This window comes from Anser cygnoides, chromosome 33 (genome assembly GCF_040182565.1).
Source record: "Anser cygnoides isolate HZ-2024a breed goose chromosome 33, Taihu_goose_T2T_genome, whole genome shotgun sequence".
NCBI classification, from domain to species: domain Eukaryota; kingdom Metazoa; phylum Chordata; class Aves; order Anseriformes; family Anatidae; genus Anser; species Anser cygnoides.
The window spans coordinates 3,206,320-3,223,697 of NC_089905.1; the positions used below are offsets into that span (position 1 = coordinate 3,206,320).

General features: G+C 65.0%; 3 protein-coding genes across 8 annotated transcripts; all 3 read right to left on the reverse strand.

Annotated features, from left to right (window-relative positions):
* Nucleotides 1-241: 241 nt before the first annotated feature.
* On the reverse strand, nucleotides 242-4,145 carry LOC106048496 (lysosomal acid glucosylceramidase-like). The gene is made up of 11 exons (XM_013200434.3): nucleotides 3,987-4,145; nucleotides 2,928-3,046; nucleotides 2,595-2,786; nucleotides 2,356-2,502; nucleotides 2,095-2,228; nucleotides 1,734-1,906; nucleotides 1,395-1,632; nucleotides 1,059-1,283; nucleotides 819-982; nucleotides 611-736; nucleotides 242-530 (listed from the first exon to the last, which is right to left on the reverse strand). Exons 2-11 carry the CDS (start codon nucleotides 2,992-2,994, stop codon nucleotides 422-424), a joined length of 1,575 nt encoding a protein of 524 aa, XP_013055888.2. The 5' UTR covers nucleotides 2,995-3,046; nucleotides 3,987-4,145; the 3' UTR covers nucleotides 242-421.
* Nucleotides 4,146-5,960: 1,815 nt separating this feature from the next.
* LOC106048495 (lysosomal acid glucosylceramidase-like) lies at nucleotides 5,961-13,151 on the reverse strand. 5 transcript variants are annotated; one of them, XM_048049165.2, is made up of 12 exons: nucleotides 11,322-13,151; nucleotides 9,852-9,945; nucleotides 9,519-9,632; nucleotides 9,177-9,368; nucleotides 8,954-9,100; nucleotides 8,683-8,819; nucleotides 8,182-8,354; nucleotides 7,835-8,069; nucleotides 6,919-7,143; nucleotides 6,687-6,850; nucleotides 6,428-6,553; nucleotides 5,961-6,359 (listed from the first exon to the last, which is right to left on the reverse strand). In XM_048049165.2, the coding sequence occupies exons 3-12, from the start codon at nucleotides 9,583-9,585 to the stop codon at nucleotides 6,254-6,256; spliced, it is 1,572 nt and encodes a 523-aa protein (XP_047905122.2). In that variant the 5' UTR covers nucleotides 9,586-9,632; nucleotides 9,852-9,945; nucleotides 11,322-13,151; the 3' UTR covers nucleotides 5,961-6,253. The 5 variants fall into 5 exon arrangements, with proteins under 5 accessions (XP_047905122.2, XP_047905119.2, XP_047905121.2 ...); XM_048049162.2 differs by having other exon boundaries at nucleotides 9,177-9,386; XM_048049164.2 differs by lacking the exon at nucleotides 9,852-9,945.
* Nucleotides 13,152-13,298: 147 nt separating this feature from the next.
* LOC106048534 (lysosomal acid glucosylceramidase) lies at nucleotides 13,299-17,311 on the reverse strand. 2 transcript variants are annotated; one of them, XM_066985995.1, is made up of 11 exons: nucleotides 17,174-17,311; nucleotides 16,172-16,285; nucleotides 15,805-15,996; nucleotides 15,582-15,728; nucleotides 15,323-15,456; nucleotides 15,065-15,237; nucleotides 14,735-14,972; nucleotides 14,355-14,579; nucleotides 14,081-14,244; nucleotides 13,807-13,932; nucleotides 13,299-13,658 (listed from the first exon to the last, which is right to left on the reverse strand). In XM_066985995.1, the coding sequence occupies exons 2-11, from the start codon at nucleotides 16,236-16,238 to the stop codon at nucleotides 13,556-13,558; spliced, it is 1,569 nt and encodes a 522-aa protein (XP_066842096.1). In that variant the 5' UTR covers nucleotides 16,239-16,285; nucleotides 17,174-17,311; the 3' UTR covers nucleotides 13,299-13,555. The 2 variants fall into 2 exon arrangements, with proteins under 2 accessions (XP_066842096.1, XP_066842095.1); XM_066985994.1 differs by having other exon boundaries at nucleotides 17,178-17,295.
* Nucleotides 17,312-17,378: the final 67 nt, after the last annotated feature.

Consider the following 17,378-nt stretch of genomic DNA (forward strand, 5'->3'; position numbering starts at 1 on the left):
CTGGCTTCGGGTCCTGGCTCTGCCACAAGGACCCTGCCGGGGGGGGGAGGGGGGAGAGCGATGTCCCCGAGCCCCCCCCGGGCACAGCCTTCATGAGGCTGCCTTCCACCGAGGTCACGGCTTGGGGGGGGGAGTGGTGGGTGCCCAAGGGGTGCCGGGGGTATGATCCCTTCCACGCCTGCCTCCTCACCCAGCTCCAGCACCATGCGGCGGCAGCAAGGCAGGGCAGAGGACGCACAGGCAAGGTTGTAGAAAACCTCTTTATTTTATGAAAACATCTAGAAAACAGCAGGCGTCGTGGCCTGTTGGTCAATCAGGCCCCCTGGGGCGGTGCAGGGCCACAGGGGACTGCCCCCGAGCCCCCAGGGGGGTGAAGCAGCCCCCCAGCAGCGCTGCTGGCACCGGAACCGCTGCAGCCACGCTAGGCCGGCTGCTTCCACAGGAACGTCTGGATGGAGTCGCTGGGAGCTGCGGCCTCAATGAAGCCGACTCTGGGGTCTGAGATCCCAAAGGAGACATCCAGGGGGGACCTGGGGGGGATGCGAGGAGGGAAGTGGGTCAGAGGAGGTGGCTGGGCTTTGGGGTCAGGGCACAGGGCCAAGCTACTCACCGGTTCAGGACCACCAGGACCACAGCGCCGTCGGGGCGCAGGAAAGCCGTGTGCTCCAGGTCACACCTGCGACACTTCTTGGAGACAGCCAGCCCCACACGCTGTGAGCCCTCAGGGATGAACTTGCTGCAAGGACAAGCAGGGTCTGAACGCAGCACCCAGGGGTGCTGTTGGGTCCCCTTGCCGGCCGCCCCCAGCCCCAACCCACCTGAAGTGCCCCATGTGGTAGAACATGGGCTGCTTGTAGAAGACGTCCTTGCTGCTGTCCACGATGACGGGGCTGTCCACGTAGTTCTTGCTCCAGTTGGGGCCCCCCTGAAGGTCCAGCGCCAGGTTCCAGTCAGTCCAGCCCGTAACATAGTTGTTGAGGTCCTGCAGGAGTGGTCGCTGTGCTGAGCTGCATGCAGCCGAGGGGGGCAGCACATCCCACGGGCCCACCCAGCCCTACCGTGAGGATGCTGTGGCTGTACTTGCTCCCGCGGTCCCAGCCACCAAGCACCACCCGGGGCTCCCAGAAGTAGGAGCCAGTGGAGGCCTCCGTAGAGAGGAGGAAGTAATTGGGGAAGAGGTGGTGGGTGATGGAGAGGGTGAGATCGATGGGTGCCAGGAAGTCCAGGTACCAGTGGATGCCAATGCCGCTGATGTAGCTGGCGGCCACGGGGTCTTTGAGAACCTGGGAGGAGAAAAGAGCGAGGCCCTCAGAGCCGCTGTGGGGCAGGGCAGAGCTGCCATGGGGCAGGGCAGAGCCACCGTGGGGCAGGGCAGAGCCACCGTGGGGCCTCACCACTTGAGCCCAGTAGGGCAGCATCACGCGCTGGTCATCCAGGATGATGAGCTGGACGTTGCGGTGGGAGCTGTTGGCCAGCGCAGGGCCCAGGTCCTGTGCGATGAAGTCCCGCTGGTGCTCCGGGGAGAAGCCCAGGCACTGGAAGGGGTAGAAGACGATCTCGCCGGCCGTGGGCTCGTTCCCTGCTGTCACGGCCCAGAAGGTCAGGTTGTGCTTGGCATATTCGTCCAGGAACCTGGGCACAGGAGCAGCAAGGTGAGTGACCTCATCACAGCAGTGCCAGCCTGGCTCTGGGGTGCAGCCCCCGGTGCCCTTTGGGGTCCCTCAGCTGCTCACCGGATGAAGTATTTGGCCCAGGCCTTGTGGTACTTGTCTCCCGGGTTTCCCTTCAGTGTCCCTCTCCCTGTCATGGCGCCGTTTGTCTTCATCCAGACCGGGGACGTCCAGGGGCTGGCATACAGTGACAGGGGGCGCTTGGCTACTGCCTGGGCTGCCTGGAGGATCGGGATCTGGGGACAACACAGAGATGGCAGCGAGTTCTCCCAGGTCCGTGCCAGCTCCAGCACCATGGGTGGCAGGGTGAGCCCTCTCCCTCCCCCTGCCATGGGGAGCCCCAGGCCACCCGTCCCACCCAGGACCCAGCCCCAGCACCTCAGGCTTGCCCAGCCCATGTCTGCCCCCCATCCACGGGACTCGCCTTCATCCGCGTATCCTCCTCCGTCAGGTTGAAGTGCTTCAGCTCAAAGTCACCCTCCGCATCAGCATAGGTGTAGAGACGCACAGAGAAATCGGTGCTGGCCATGGGGACGCGCACGAGGTTGTACTCAATGCCTGGGGACGGGGCGGGGGGTGATGGGGGGGCCCTGGGAGGCATTCGGGGTTGCAACCCCCCAGTCCCTCAGCTGCTCTCCAAAACCAAGGCCAGGCACCCAGCGCTCTTGCCCTGCCCCGGGCTCACCTTCCTCAGAGAAATAGGAGCGGAGCAGGTGGCTCTGAGCCTCCTTGGACAGGGACTGGATGTTTATGGCAGCCGAGTCTGTGACGGAGCCTCCAAAGCCCTTCACCTTCTGGTAGCGCTGCGCCGTGTCCAGAGTGAGGTGGAAATCTGCGAGGGGTGAGCAGCATCACAGCCACAGCATGGGGACGGTGCCTCCGTCCCTGGGGATGCGGCACCGCGTCCGCACTCGGGGCAGGTACCTGGGGTCTCTGCGTTGCGCTGGAAGCTCCCCTCGCTGCGCTCCAGCCGCTTGCCGGCCTTGCTGCTCTCGTACTTGACGTAGGTGCCTGGGGCCGGCAGGACCACGGGGTCCAGCGTGTCGCAGTACACGGCGCTGCAGGCACACACCAGCGAGCCGTGCCCGAAGTCCTTGGCATTGCAGGGCCGGCCGCCTGCAGCGGGAGGAGAGGGGCAGGCAGAGGTCTGCCGCAGACCTTCCCCTGCCAGGAGGGAGCTCCTCCGGCCCCCAGCTCACCCCTTCTGCCCCGCACAGATGCCAGACCCCGGCTTGGGGACACAGCCCAGCTACTCACCTGCCACGTGCGGTGCTGCCTGCAGCAGCAGGAGCCAGCCCAGGACGCTGGCACACCCAGGCCACATGGCGCCTCCACTGCCGTGGGACTCGGACAGATGCAGTCAGCGAGCTCCGGGGCTGGCAGCAGGGCGGTGGATGTCAGCAAGCAGCTCCTCTGCCCCGTCCCAGCCCCACACAGGGTCAGAAACCCCAGGCAGTGACAGCTCCTGATCTGAGACAATGGGGTCTGGGAGCCCCAGGACCCACCAGCACCCTGGCCCGGCACTCGCCCTCCCTCTTGCCTCACTGGCAGCATGCTGCTCCCATGGGGCTGTCACCCATGGGTGTCTCCAGCCACACTGAGGCCCAGAGCATGCGCACCCCAGCCAGAGGTGCAGCCCCCAGCATGTGCCGCCCTATGCCCGGTGTTCTGGCACTGCCAGCCGCCCACGCTGGCGGCACCCGGCGGGTCAGATCACTCCCGTCCTCGCCTTCCTCCTTCCCTGCTCACGGTGCATGCCTGCCTCCTTCCCTCGTTGTGTGACCCTCAGCCGTGCCATGCCCCCGGCAGGACTGGGGGGCTAGCACATGCTGTGGCCCCGCGGGATGGGCTCTGGATGTGTCCCTGGTGCCTCCTGAGCCACGGCCAGGAGCAAACAGCTCCGTGCTTGCACCCCAGAGCGTGGCAGCCAGGGCTTGCCCAGCCAGAGAGGTTTGGGGCTGGAGCCCAGAGCATGGGGAGGTCCCACATTTCCCTGTCCTCTGCAGCTGCTCCCACACTGTCTTGTCCATCCCGCTCTGCTGGGCAAGGAGCATCTCAAAGAAAACACGGGATCAGCCACCTCTGTGCCTCCCTGCGCTGCTGGCACCAGGACAGGGGGAAGCAAAGTTCGGGACAGTGCCACCACGAGACCCTGCGGGATGGGGACCGGGGCCAGGAGGGCTCTCATGCACCCGTCATCTCCTGCCAGCAGTGACCAGCCAACACGGTGCTCACAGCCTTAGCCTGGTCCCAGGTCCTCGGCCAACCCCATCCCTGCTGTCTGAAAAAAAGCCATTCCAGATCCAGGCTACTCACCTGCTCCCAGAAAACCTTCTCTTGCCGTGTCTCTGCTCGGGAGCAGGGCGGCGAGGCGGCAGGACCTGCTCCCTGGGCTGCAGCTGGGTGGGAGGCGACAGCTTCTGGCTGAGCAGGAAAGGTGAGTCCCAGGCGAGAGGACGGCTCATGGGATTTGGGTGCGTTTGAAGAGGAGCCCGAGGAGGGTTTTGCAACACCGCGCCAATGAGAGCTTTCAACACTTCCCTGCAGCGTTTGCAAAGTTCTCCCGAAACCTGTCCCAGCATCTGCAAGGCAGCCAGGGAGGGGGACGGGACTGCCCACCTGCACCTCCCTGCAGCAGCTCCCCCTTATGCCTTGGTCATTCTGGCCACATCTCCCCATGCAGATACCATCCCTCAGCCCTGACGTGGTTCTCTCTGTGTCTCCTGTGCCGCAGACGCAGGCAGAAAGCGTCTCTAGCAAGTGCTGTGGCTGAGACCCACGTCCCACTCATGGGGAGCACGCACCAGCTGGCTTTCCCCATGTGGCAGCCGTGTGGCCAGGGCTGCAGGGCACCCCAGGACCATCCGAAAGCAGCAGGAGCCATCACACCACCCCTCACCGCTCCTCCTTAGGGGTGATGCCAGGGGCCGCAGGCTCTGCACCGTGCTCCCCTAACTCGCCCCTGCCGTGGGGTCGCATCCCCCGACGCCAGCCCCGGCCACGCGGCAGCGCTGGGTGGAGCGGGCTGCAGCACTTCATCGACCGCATCGCGGGCTGCGGAACAAGCCCAGACAGCGCACCTTCTAATTTAGGATCCTTTCTAATTGCCAGCACCTGCCCATCAAGAGAAACAGGATGGGGGCAGCACCTGCCCCGTGCCAGCCCCACTCCCCCCCAGGCTCCCCCCTGCAAGGTCCCCAGGGCAAATCTCACAGCCTGTGCCCCTCGCAGCCACGGCACGGCACCGGGGATGGCACGGCCCTCGCCGTCTCCATCGGCGCACGGGGAGGAAGGCAAGGCACCAGCCTGCGGCAGCCGTGCTTGCAGCTGGCAAGGGAGCACCGAGGCTGGCTGCTGGGGCTGTGCCGAAGTGCTGCAGCACACGCGTGTGCTTCAAGCATGGCAAACAGCAGCTGCAGGCTCCAGACATGCCCATGTGTGCCTCCTCTGCATGGCAGAGCTTTAATTTAAATTAGGAAGGGAAGGAATTCCAGCTGCGGTTTGGTTCAGCACTACGCAGAAGCATCGACAGAAGCGCAGGACGGGCAGAAGTGCCCTATGAATAGGGCTGAGAACGAGCCAGGTGCTGTCTTCATGTCGAGCTCCAAGACAGCTGTTAAACCTCTTTTTTTTTTTTTTTTCTTTTTCCTCCAACATCAGCAACTCCGCAGCTTACACACAAGTGGAATTTGCTAAGGAGCTCTCTGGCTTTCTAATTCCTGGACTTCAAAGATACTGGTAACCTTCCCAAAGGCTGGAGCAAGCAAAAACTGTAACTGGTATTTAAAAAGAGTAAACAGGATGGTCAGGTAATTGTAGCCTGTCAGCTTGATTTCAGACAGAGCCAGAATAGAGGGGAGTCTGTCATGAGGCTCTATTAGCAGAGGATTACTGGAGATGGCAGGCGGTGTGAATTTATGGAAGAGATGGTATCAAATTAATCTGGCTGCCGCGGCTGCGGGGTTTGGTCGATGGGGACATGGCTCCAGCATACTCGGCCTTTTGTGCAGCGTCCCCCCTGATGCAGCATGACATTTTGATTTAAAAAAAAAAAAAAAAAAAAAAGCAAGCTAGGAAAACCAACGGCACATATGTAACGAATCAAAAGCTGGCCCCCGGCACAGCCTCTGGCTGCAGCTACAAACGAGGCAGCCACACGGAGGACGCGGGGACGGAGGCTGCCCTAGGACCCCCTCGGCACTCAGCGCCTCACCCACGTTGTGGAGGAAAAGGGAGGAAAACGGAACAATTTCCGAGCACGTAGGGGAAACAATGACGGGGAACGGTGCATACCGGAGAGAGCACGTCAAGGCTTTACTTGGCGTGCGAGACACACGCGAAGGTTTGGAGGGAGCCACGTGTGGAAGCGTGGCCTGGTGCAGGGCATGGTGTCCCGGGGGACGCTGCCGCACCAGGAGGGGGATGCAATGGGACCGTGGCACCCCTGGCACAGAGGTGGGAGGACCCCTGGGCCACCCCATGTCCCCAGGGTGCCACCACTGCTGGAGAATGCTGGAAATGGTGTGGGGAGGGCTGCCACCCGCAGCCCCCAGCACCCACCCCCAGCCCTGGGGACAGCCCCGTCACTGCTGCCGCCACAGGTAGGTCTGGATGGAGCTGGCCGGAGCCACGGCCTCGATGAAACCGACCGCGGGGTCCGAGATCCCGAAGGGCACATCCCAGGCAGACCTTAGGGGGAAGACGAGAGGGGCTGAGTAGGTTGGCACCGCAAGCCCCCCTCCCCAGCCCCCACTGACCTATTGAGGACCACCAGGACGATGGCGCCGTCGGGGCGCAGCAGTGCCACGTGCTCCAGCTGGCAGAAGAGGCACCGGCGGCTGCTGTGCAGCCCCACGCGCCGCGAGCCCTCGGGGATGAACTTGCTGCAGGAGGGGAATGGGGGCTCCAGGGGATGCCAGCAACCCCATCCCACTCCCAGTGACCGTGGGGGGCAGGCGGCCTCATCCCAGGCGTAGGGCACAGCTCCGAGGACCACTGGAGCCAGCCCCGACCGACCTGAAGTGCCCCATGTGGTAGAACATGGGCTGCTTGTAGAAGACATCCTTGCTGCTGTCCACGATGACGGGGCTGTCCACGTAGTTCTCGACCCAGTTGGGGCCCCCCTCCAGGTCCAGCGCCAGGTTCCAGTCGGTCCAGCCGGCCACAAAGTGGTTCAGGACCTGGGCAGCAAGGAAAGGGGCTCAGGGCGGCCATGCCGTGCTCGCGGCCGTGCCGGGAGAGGCCGTACCGTCAGGATGCTGTGGCTGTAGCGGTCCCCTCGCTCCCAGCAGCCCAGCGACACGGAGAACCGATAGGTGAGGAAACCACTGCAGGCCTCAGTGTAGAGGAGGAAATGGTTGGGGAAGAGCTTGTGGGTGGCCTCCAGGCTGCAGCTGGCTGGGACGATGCTGTCCAGGTACCAGTGAACGCCGACGCCAGCCACGTAGCGGGCGGCGGTGGCATTGCCCAGGACCTGGTGGGACAAAGGAGATGCCTCAGGGGCCACCCCGGTCCCCACGGGGCTCGGCACATGGACCCCATCATGCTCTGCCAAGACTGCATGCCTCCCCTCTTGCAAGCACCAGGGGCTCCTTCACCTGCACCCTAACTGGCAAGGAGCACCCAGAGGTGGCTCCAGCACCCTGCTGGGCACACGGAGGGACACCTCCCACCCTTCCTTCCTCATCCTTGGCACCGCTGACCCCCAGGGTCTGCTGCTCTGAAGGAAGGAACACGCTCACGCTTTGTCCGCCCCCTGCAGCTCCATCCTTGCTCAAGGCAGAGGCAGGAGCAAATTTTCCTTTCCTTGTTCCTAGTCTAGATGAATTCCCATGGCGGCTCTTCAGTATGGCAAAGGAAGGAGGGCAAGGAGTAAAACAAAGCAGCTGAAACTGCCTGGAGAAGCAGCCGGCGTACAGGCAGTGCCTGTGGCTGCCCTGCTGCAGGAACATGGGACGAAGAAGCCACCTCCCGTCCCTGCCTCAGACAAGAGCGCAGGGGTGGCTGCTACCAATTACCCAGCTCCTGCTCCCTCTGCAGCACGCCTGATTTGCCTTCCCGTCTGTCTAGGACTGGGAGCGGCTGCAGGCCTAATTTCAGGTTAACATTCAATGGTTAGGCGTGAAGCAGAGCAGACCAGCTAGAGGGGAAGCCCTGCGCCTCACCGCTTTGGCCCAGGCGGGGAGGTGGATGCGCTGGTCGTCCATGATGATGAGCCGGGTGCCGTGCGAGCTCCAGGCCAGCGCAGGGCCCAGGTCCTGGGCCACGAAGTCCCGCTGCTGCACGGCGGTGAAGGCGATGGTCGGGAACTGGGGGTGCGCTAAGAGCGCTGCGAGGGGCTCGTTCTGCGCCGTCACCGCCCAGAAGGTCAGGTTGTGCTTGGCGTATTCGTCCAGGAACCTGGGAGAGGGGAAAGCGGAGGGATGCTGGCCACGCCGCGAGCGTCCCCTGCCCCAAACACGCTTCCCTGTTTGCCCCAGCCCCAGGGCATCCCAGCCGCAGGGAATGGTACTTGATGAAGTAGTTGGCCCAGGTCTTGTGGTACTTGTCCCCCGCCTGCCCCTTCAGCGTGCCCTTCCCGCGGACATCCTCATTGCTCTTCATCCAGGCCGGGGAGGTCCAGGGGCTCGCGTACAAGGACAGCGGCCGTTTGGCCATGGCCAAGGCTCGGTGCAGGATGGGGATCTGCAGCACGGGGCAGAGAGAGGCTCAGCTCCAGCTGCAGCCCTTCAAAACCCCAACAGGAGGAAGGGGAGCACCGAAGGGCCCTTGCGAGGAACAGCAGCCAGAGAGCGCCACCCATGGCACGGTGCCCCGGCTCCGCTCCCTGCCAGCACCAGGCGGGCACAGCGGGACGCACCCCAGAGGAGGTGCCAGCTCCTGCGGGCTGTCCCCACGCACCCCTCACCGGGATGGCAGTGCCCGGGCACCGGGGTCCCCACACAGGAGCTCCTACAGCTGAGCCGATGGAAAGAGAGGGACCCAGGCACTGGCGGTGGGCTCAGCCTCCTACCTTCATCTTCACGTCCTCCTCTGCCAGCTTGAAGTGCTTCAGCTCATAGTCATAGGGGACATCATCGTCGTAGCTGTAGGGGCGCACGGAGAAGTCGCTGCAGGCCATGGGGAGCCGGACGAGGTTGTACTCAATCCCTGTGGAGAAGGAAAGGCACTGAGCAGCACCGGAACAGCAGCTCAGGCGATGCATGTCCCTGCAGCTGGGACACCGCAGCTTCCAGCAGGGACCCAGTGAGCTGCCCCATGCTGCCGGCACCCTCGCTGCTCACCGTTCTCGGAGAAGTAGGACCGCAGCAGGTTGTCCTGGGCTGGCTGCGACAGCCCCAGGATGTTGAGGGCAGCAGCATCTGAGAGAGACCCACCGAAGCCCTTCACATGCTGGTACAGCGCAGAGATGTTGAGCGTCAGCAGCAGCCCTGCGAGGGACAACCCAGCCTGGCTCAGCTCACGGGGGACCCGCAGGACCACCCGTTGCCTGCACACAGCAGGTACCTGGGGCACGGAGGCTGCGCTGGAAGCTCCCCTCGCTGCGCTCCAGCCGCTTGCCGGCCTTGCTGCTCTCGTACTTGATGTAGGTTCCCGGGGCCGGCAGGACCACGGGGTCCAGCGTGTCGCAGTACGTGGCATTGCACACGCACACCATGGAGTCACGGCCAAAGTACTTGGGGCTGCAGGGCTGGGCGCCTGCGGGCACAGCAGATGCTGGAAGGAGATGCTCCCTAAGGGGCTGCGGCCCCTCGAGAGCTCTCCCTGTGCCTTGGGGTGCTCCCTAAAACCCTACAGCCCCGCAATCCCCACCCTGCTCACCCCACCCCGCCACGTCCCTGCACTCACCTGCAGCTCTGGGCACCGTCTGGAGCAGGAGCAGCCAGCCCAGGACCCCGGCACGCTGGGCCCACATGGCACTGCCACGTCCCCTTGGCTCGGGCAGACCCCAGGGAGCAGACTCTGTGTTTGGGGGGCACGCCGTTAGGAAACCCTGAGCTGGCGCAGAAGGGGATGGACAGGGCAGGCTGTGCCCTGCATCGGGGAGCAGGGCTGGATTGGCTGCTTCGCCTTCAGCTGCTGGAACTGCTGCCTCGCCAGCCGTCCTTGCCCTCCTGCCAAGACCCTCGTTTGGGGCAGGGGAGGTGGGTCTATCCTGCCCCCAGGGAACCCGGAGCCCACCTGCCTCTGTGTCGCTTGCCGTGCGTTGCTGCCTCCGGCCCCACGCTGCACCAGACCTCCTCCTCCCGAGGCAGCTCCGAGCTCCCCACCTTGCCTTTAAGGGGAGCCGAGTCGAGACCTTCCCTCGCAGCACACCCTCCTCTCCCACCCCCACAGCTCCTCCTTGCTCTCCCTCTGGTCTCGGACCCGGACCATCAGGTATGTGTCTTGCCACAGGCTGGCGGGGCCAGGGCTGAAGGAAATCAGGTCCCGTTTGCCTCCCACTGCTTTACCCCCAGCAGAGGCAGAGCCAGAGACATCGTGCTGATGGATCCGGCTGTGCCACCAGCCCTGCCAGCACGGGGAGACACAGCGTGGTGCAGCTCTGAGAAGCCGTTGCAAGGTTCTGAAGAAGAAACTCATTTCTTTCTTTTGTCAGACAGGCTCTGGATGAATCCCAAAAACCACAGCAGAGCCCACAAACGCACTCGGGGACATTTTGGGCTGCCCTGCTAATGATTTCCAACAGCACGTTGGGCAATTTACCCCTGCCCGTCACCTTATTTCCCTAAGAGCTGCCACAGCCACACGCTGGGCTGAGGAGGGTCCTGGATGCCCTGGCAAGGATGGCAAAGGGAGAGCAGCCACCAGGCACTGTGCGGGAGCCGGGGTTGCTGCCATGCCCGAGCCTTTTTGTGTCGCTCACCCCCACCCCAGCACCGCTGGCGGAGGGCAGCAGCAGGCTGCCTAGCACCGCCGTTCCTCCGTCTCAGCACCGAGGAGCCAGACCCGTGGAGGGGAACCCGCTGCGGTGCCAGCGGTGCCTCCACCCCGACAGCAGCGCTGCCAGGGAGCAGAGCTCAGCTCTTCCACGCCCGCGGGGCCAACTCCGGGAACGCTCCCTGCCACGGGGCTGCTCCTCGAGCAAAGCTTCGCAGTCAAAATTGCCAGGGCTGAAACTGGCTGGGCACACGGGTACCGCCTGCTCCTGGTCACATCGTGCGGGACACGCACCCGTTTCTGTACAGGCACCCTCAGCAGCCCGGAGCAGCAGGGAACAGCTCGCCCCCTGCCCAAGAGCACCAAAAGCTGGGGCTGGCAGCAGAGCCCAAAGCTCCCCGCTGCTTCTCCACCAGCACTTGGTGAGGGTTAAACTGCTCAGCCACCCTCTGCGCCGTTAGCTCTCCCTCTCCAGGGTGGAGCAGCAATTTATGACTAATTTTCTCCTTTTCAGCCATATCAGATACAGCTGTAGGGCAATCCGATCCATCTTCCCCTGCCCTCCAGCACCGTCCCGCTGCGGTGGGGTGCACACCACAGCCCCCCACGCGTGCCCGGGGCCAAGCCCCAGGGCCACCCACTGGAGGAAGAGGGTTCCTGGGGCCAGGCAGCCCCCGGATAAAACCTAGGGAGCCAACAGCCAGCCCCAGAAGGAAGCTGCTGGCCCGTCCCCTCTGCCCCATACGACTCCCACCTCCAGCTGTGACTAACCTGTCAGCCAGGTGCTACGCCCAGGCTAATTAGCCCCAGTTTTGGGGAGGGATTAATTGATCAGCTGCATCCTGAGGCTGCTGGCCTGCTGCCCCTGACCTGGGATGCCCCGTGCTTGCCCCATTCTTTTCCTCCCCGTTTTGGGGTCTGGCACGGCTGGGACCCCGTGGCCAAGCTGGGTTCCCACCGCAGCCCCAGCAGAGCCTGGCAGCCCCGAAACGTCCCCAAACAAAAACAGCGCGGAGGCTGCCGGGACAGCCGGGAGCTCGTCCCTATCAACAAGGGCTGATAAGAGCTTCTTGCTCAGCAGGAAAAGTGAGACCCAGGGGAAGGGCAACGCCTCGGCGCTGAGCTGGTGGCACAGGAGCCGCCGGGCAACCCCGTCGAATCCCCAGCCAAGCCGTTCCTTGCTGACGTCCCCAGCACATGGGATTTCTCGCTCCTTCTCGGGTGAAGGAGCCTGGGGCACGAGGAGTTTGTCCCTCAGCCAGGCCAGCGCCGTCCTGTGGGGACGGGAACCTGTGCAAACACAGAGCTGGGGCTGAGCTGCCTGTGCAGGACTGGGGGGTCTTGTGTGTGCCCCAAATGTGTCAGTGCTTTGTATGTGGGTTAATGAGCCAAGCCCCGAGCGCAGCGATGGGATTTTCCCCTCTGCGTTTAACCCAGGCTTGTTTGGTCCTTCGGGGCCGAGCAGAGCAGCAGGACGGGGGGATGTGCGCGGAGGAGGTGAAGCATCTGGACACTGGCTTTTATTACTGAGGCTGGGAAAACCTCCAAAAGCGTGTAAGTGAGGGACCTGCGAAAAAAAAGAAGCGGGTGGGAGAGCAGCAGCTGCTTGCTGGAGCCTGGTGCTGGGCTGTGGGGATGCCTGGAGCAGGCTGGGAGCCGCCGCGATCCTGGAGAAATATTTCCCTCTTGTGGACAAACGCAAAGGGCCTCTGGGCAGCAGTGGGGTCCAGCAGCCACCCCACTCCCCAAATTGCAGCTGTGCCCCCCCAGACATCAGACAGGGGGCTTAAGGGGAAGTCCCTTCACTGCTGTCAGCCCTGATGGCACCGGGAAGCTGCATCTTGCCTGCCCTGACCCAGCCCCAGCCTCCCTTCCCAGCCCTGCCTGCAATCGTGACCTCCCCTGCCCTAATCCCCTGCCCAGCACACCCTCGTCGCTGCCTCCTTCCTTCCTGGGTGTGCCGGCACTCTGCACCCACTCCTGGTCCCATGCCTGCTTACTCACCCTGCCTGGCCCCGCAGCTCCGGACGGTGCCGAGTCCCACTGGGGACAGCGTGCCCCCTTGCAGGGCTGCTGCTGCCTGGCGGGTGCCATCTCGGCTCCTTCCCTGAGGTCTGTGGGCTGAACCTGCCTTGCCAGGGCTGAAGCTCACCCAGGTGATTCAAAACCTCAAGTGGCTCGTGGGGATGAAAGCCACCCGAGCTCCAGCTACATCCAGGGATCCACCTCCCTGCAGAGCCCCACGAAGCTTGCAGACCCGTGACCCCATCCAGAGCAGACTCGTGTCCCAAGCCCCCCACGCTGCAGTGCTCCTGGAGCTGGTTCTGCCTCCAGCCCCGGTGCTGGGGAGCTCCCTGCAGCCTGGGCTAAGACATGGCCAGGGAACATGCAGCCCTGCAGGGCTGGGGAGCCCCAGGACAGAGCAGAGACGACAGGGGGCAAGCCCCAGCTCCAGGAGAACGAGGCCAGGCCACATGTGAAGCCCCCAGTGCTGGCCCAGACGGCTCCCACCCGGCAGGGTGGAAAGCTGAAGCCTCCTCCTGCTCCAGGAGCATGCGTGTGCAGGGTAAACCTGGAACCATATCCTAAATCTGCCCACAGCAAGGCAGCTGGGGAGCATCCAGGCTTGCTCATCCCCCTGCCAAGGATCCCCTGGTGCCTGGATCCCCTCCCAGGGCTGCACCCAACCACTGCACCCACGGAGCAGGGCAGGGACCCGGAGGTTTCTCTTCCAGCCACAGACACAGAGCCAGCATCAGCATTTAATGTTGGAGCAGCAGAACCAGCGCTCACAGCCTGTAGGATCCCCACCCTGGGGGTGCCAGTGCCCCCGGCCTGTGCACGGCGCTCCCTGTCCCGTCTTGCCCGAGCGCTCGGCTCTGCCACGGGGCACAGCACCGCGCCGCCTCGGCCACATCTTCCCGGCCCGAGCACGCGAGCAGCGTGGGGCCGCATATTCACTGTCTCAGTCCAGCCCCTGGCCAGCCACGGGCATCTCAGCCCCGTCACTGCCGCCGCCACAGGTAGGTCTGGATGGAGCTGGCCGGAGCCACGGCCTCAATGAGGCCGACCACGTCAGCCAGCCCGAAGGTCACATTTTGCAGGGACCTGGAGGGTGAGGAGGGGCAGCAGGGTCAGGAGGACCCTGCAGCAGGTCCTGAGCGCCAACAGTGCACGAGGCCCAGCAGGATGGGTGCGCACGTAACGGCCTGGCTGGCTGGGGTCCCGTGCTTGCAGGCCGGGCTGCGTCGCTCACCTGTTGAGGACCACCACCACCACGGCACCGTCGGGGCGCACGAAGGCCGAGTACTCCAGGTCGGTCTTCTTGGACTCTTTGGAGGCGACGAGCCCCACGCGCTGGGAGCCCTCTGGGATGAACTTACTGCACGAGCAAGGCCAAGAAGCAAGCCCAGGAATGAGGTCAGACCCCAGCAGAGCTCTCTCAAGACGTCCTGCACGGCTCTCCTCCCAGCAAGCTGCTGCTGTGACCACAGAGCTGGAGGCCAGGCAGCTGGGGAGCCCCGACCCACCTGAAGTGCCCCATGTGGTAGAACATGGGCTGCTTGTAGAAGACGCCTTCACTGCTGTCCACGATGACGGGGCTGTCCACGTAGTTCTTGACCCAGTTGGGGCCCCCCTCCAGGTCCAGCGCCAGGTTCCAGTCGGTCCAGCCGGCCACAAAGTGGTTCAGGTTCTGCAATGGGACAGCACAGATGTCTGCCCAAGCAGCAGGGCGATGAGGGGAGAGGGGGGTGCCAGCACCCCTCCCGGGGGCCCACCATGCAGGGCAGGGCAGGCTCTCACCGTCAGGATGCTGTGGCTGTACTGGTTCCCCCGCTCCCAGCAGCCCAGGATAACATCCCGCTCCCAGAAGTGGGCCCCGATGCACGCCTCCGTGGCCAGGATGAAGTAATCCGGGAAGAGCTCATGAGTGGGCACCACGGTGTCCTGTATGGGACCGATGAAGTCCAGGTACCAGTGGATGCCAATGCCGTGGACGTAGCGAGCTGCCTGTTCGTCCTCCAGCACCTGGAAGGGACAAGAGTCGGCCAGCGCCAGGTGCCGGGGGGCAGCACGCCAGCACCCGAGCCCCAGTGCCGCAGGATGGAGCAGCCGAGCCCTCCGTAGGGACGCACGCCCCAGCGGGACCGGGCTCAGGACCCCCTCTCCTTCGCTGCGCTCACCACTTTGGCCCAGTGCGGGAGGTGGAGGCGGTTGTCATCCAGGATGATGAGCTGGACGTTGCGGTGGGAGCTGTTGGCCAGCGCGGGGCCCAGGTCCCGTGCGATGAAGTCCCGCTGCTGCTCGGCCGTGAAGCCCAGGCACTGGAAGGGGTAGTTGTTGATCAGCCCGGCCGAAGGCTCGTTCTCGGCCGTCACCGCCCAGAAGGTCAGGTTGTGCTTGGCGTATTCGTCCAGAAAGCTGAGCGCAAGGGAAGAGGTGTGATCCAGGGATCTCCCCAGCTCCACCGCCGAGGATCCCCTCGGCGTCTCCCCCCGTCTGCGCCTCTGTACCGCACGAAGTAGTTGGCCCAGGTCTTGTGGTACTTGTCCCCCGCCTGCCCCTTCAGCGTGCCTTTCCCAACGAAGGACTCGCTGGTCTTCATCCAGGCCGGGGAGGTCCAGGGGCTCGCATACAGGGACAGCGGCCGTTTGGCCATGGCCGAGGCTCGGTGCAGGATGGGGATCTGCAGCACAGGGCAGAGAGAGCGGCTCAGCTAAAAGCCCCTGTGCCCCTTCCTGCGTGACCCCTCGCTCCCGCCCACTGCTCACCTTCAGCTTCGTGTCCTCATCCCGCAGGCTGAAGTGGGTGAGCTCGTAGTCATAGGGGACGTCGTCGTAGGTGTAGGCATGGAGGGAGAAGTCACAGCTGGCCATGGGGATGCGGACGAGGTTGTACTCAAGCCCTGCCAGGCACAGAGGGGTTGGGATGGGCAGTGGGACAGGTGGGCTCCAAGTCCCATCGGCTCCCACACAGCAGCTCCCGAGGGTCCCCATCACCAGCCCCTCTGCCTTCCCCACGACTCCTCACCTTCCTCAGAGAAATAGGAGCGCAGGAGGTGGTCCTGGGCTCTCTCGGGCAGGGAAAGGATGTTTATGGCAGCCGAGTCAGTGACAGAGCCACCGAATCCCTTTACCTTCTGGTACCGCTGCGTCGTGTCCACAGTCAGGACAAGATCTGCAGGGGAAGAAACCCAGCGTGACAGAGGGTTGTGGGAAGGGCTGGGCCCATTTCCACCAGCCACAGCAGGTACCTGGGGCACGGAGGCTGCGCTGGAAGCTCCCCTCGCTGCGCTCCAGCCGCTTGCCGGCCTTGCTGCTCTCGTACTTGATGTAGGTTCCCGGGGCCGGCAGGACCACGGGGTCCAGCGTGTCGCAGTACGTGGCATTGCACACGCACACCATGGAGTCACGGCCAAAGTACTTGGGGCTGCAGGGCCGGGCGCCTGTGGGCACGGGCAGATGCTGGAGGGGGATGCTCCCTAAGGGGCTGCGGCCTCTCGAGAGCTCTCCCTGTGCCTTGGGGTGCTCCCTAAAACCCTCCAGCCCCGCTCTCCCCACCCTACCCGCACCCCAGAGCCCCCCAGAGCCCTTGCCACCCCGCCATGTCCCTGCACTCACCTGCAGCCCTGGGGACCACCTGGAGCAGGAGCAGCCAGCCCAGGACCCCGGCACGCTGGGCCCACATGGCACTGCCACGTCCCCTCGGCTCGGGCAGACCCGGGGGAGCAGACTCTGCAAGTTGGGGGGCACGCCGTTAGGAACCCCTCGAGCAAACCCCAAAAGAGCCGTTCGCAGCTGTGCTGGCACCGCGTCCGCGCTCGCTGCCAGGCCGCCTCCGCAGCGCCAGTGCCAGCCTCGCCTTTAAGGGGACCCGAGCTTCCCGTCCCTCCCACGCCGCAGCTCTTCTTCCAGGAGCAAGATGGGGACAGGGCGTGATGGGGACAGGCCGCGGCCCATCCCGCACGCGTGCCTGGCACGGCAGCGTCTTGCTCAACCGGGGTCACGGAATCACGGCACCGCGGGCTGGGGTGGCGGGGAGCTCAAAGTCCCCGTCGTTCCTGCCCCCACCATGGGCACCGCTCCTGCCCCCATCCCCATCCAGCCCCCATCCCAGGCTGCCCCCATCCCCATCCAACCCCCATCCCCACCCAGCCCCATCCTGCCCCCAGCCCCATCCTGCCCCCACCCCCATCCAACCCCATCCTGCCCGCAGCCCCATTCAGCCCCACCGTGCCCCCAGCCCCACCCAGCCCCATCCTGCCCCCAGCCCCATCCTGCCCCCAGCCCCATCCTGCCCCCAGCCCGGCCTTGCTCCCCCCATCTCCCCCGGGCAGCCTGCGCCGGTCCCCGCCCCCCCCCCGGGAAGGATTTGAAGGATTTCCCCCCGGTACCCGCCCCAAAGCTCCCCCCCGGTCAGCCCCGAGCCCTCCCCCCCCTCTCCTCTCGCCGCAGCCCCGTGCAGAAGCCGCTCCGCGGGGCAGGAGCGGGGCCGCCCCGGCAGCAGCAGGGCCCCGCAGCCCGGTTCCCGTTCCCGGGACGCCCGAGGGGAGCCGCCCCGCCGCCCCCCCCCCGCCACCGGCGGAGCCCCGGGAGGAGGCGGCCGGGCCGCCCCGCGCTCACCCACCGCCGGCCCGGGGCTCGGCCCGGACCCAGGCTCCCGGACCCAGGCTCCCGTCCCCGGGCACCAGCCCCGTCCCCTCGCTCCCCGCCGGCCCGGCAGCCAACGGAGCCGCCACCGGGAGCCGCTCCGCCCCGCCGCTCACGTGACCGCCGGTGTCAGCTGACACACCGGCACCGGTTCCCCCCCCCCCCCCCCCCCCCGGTC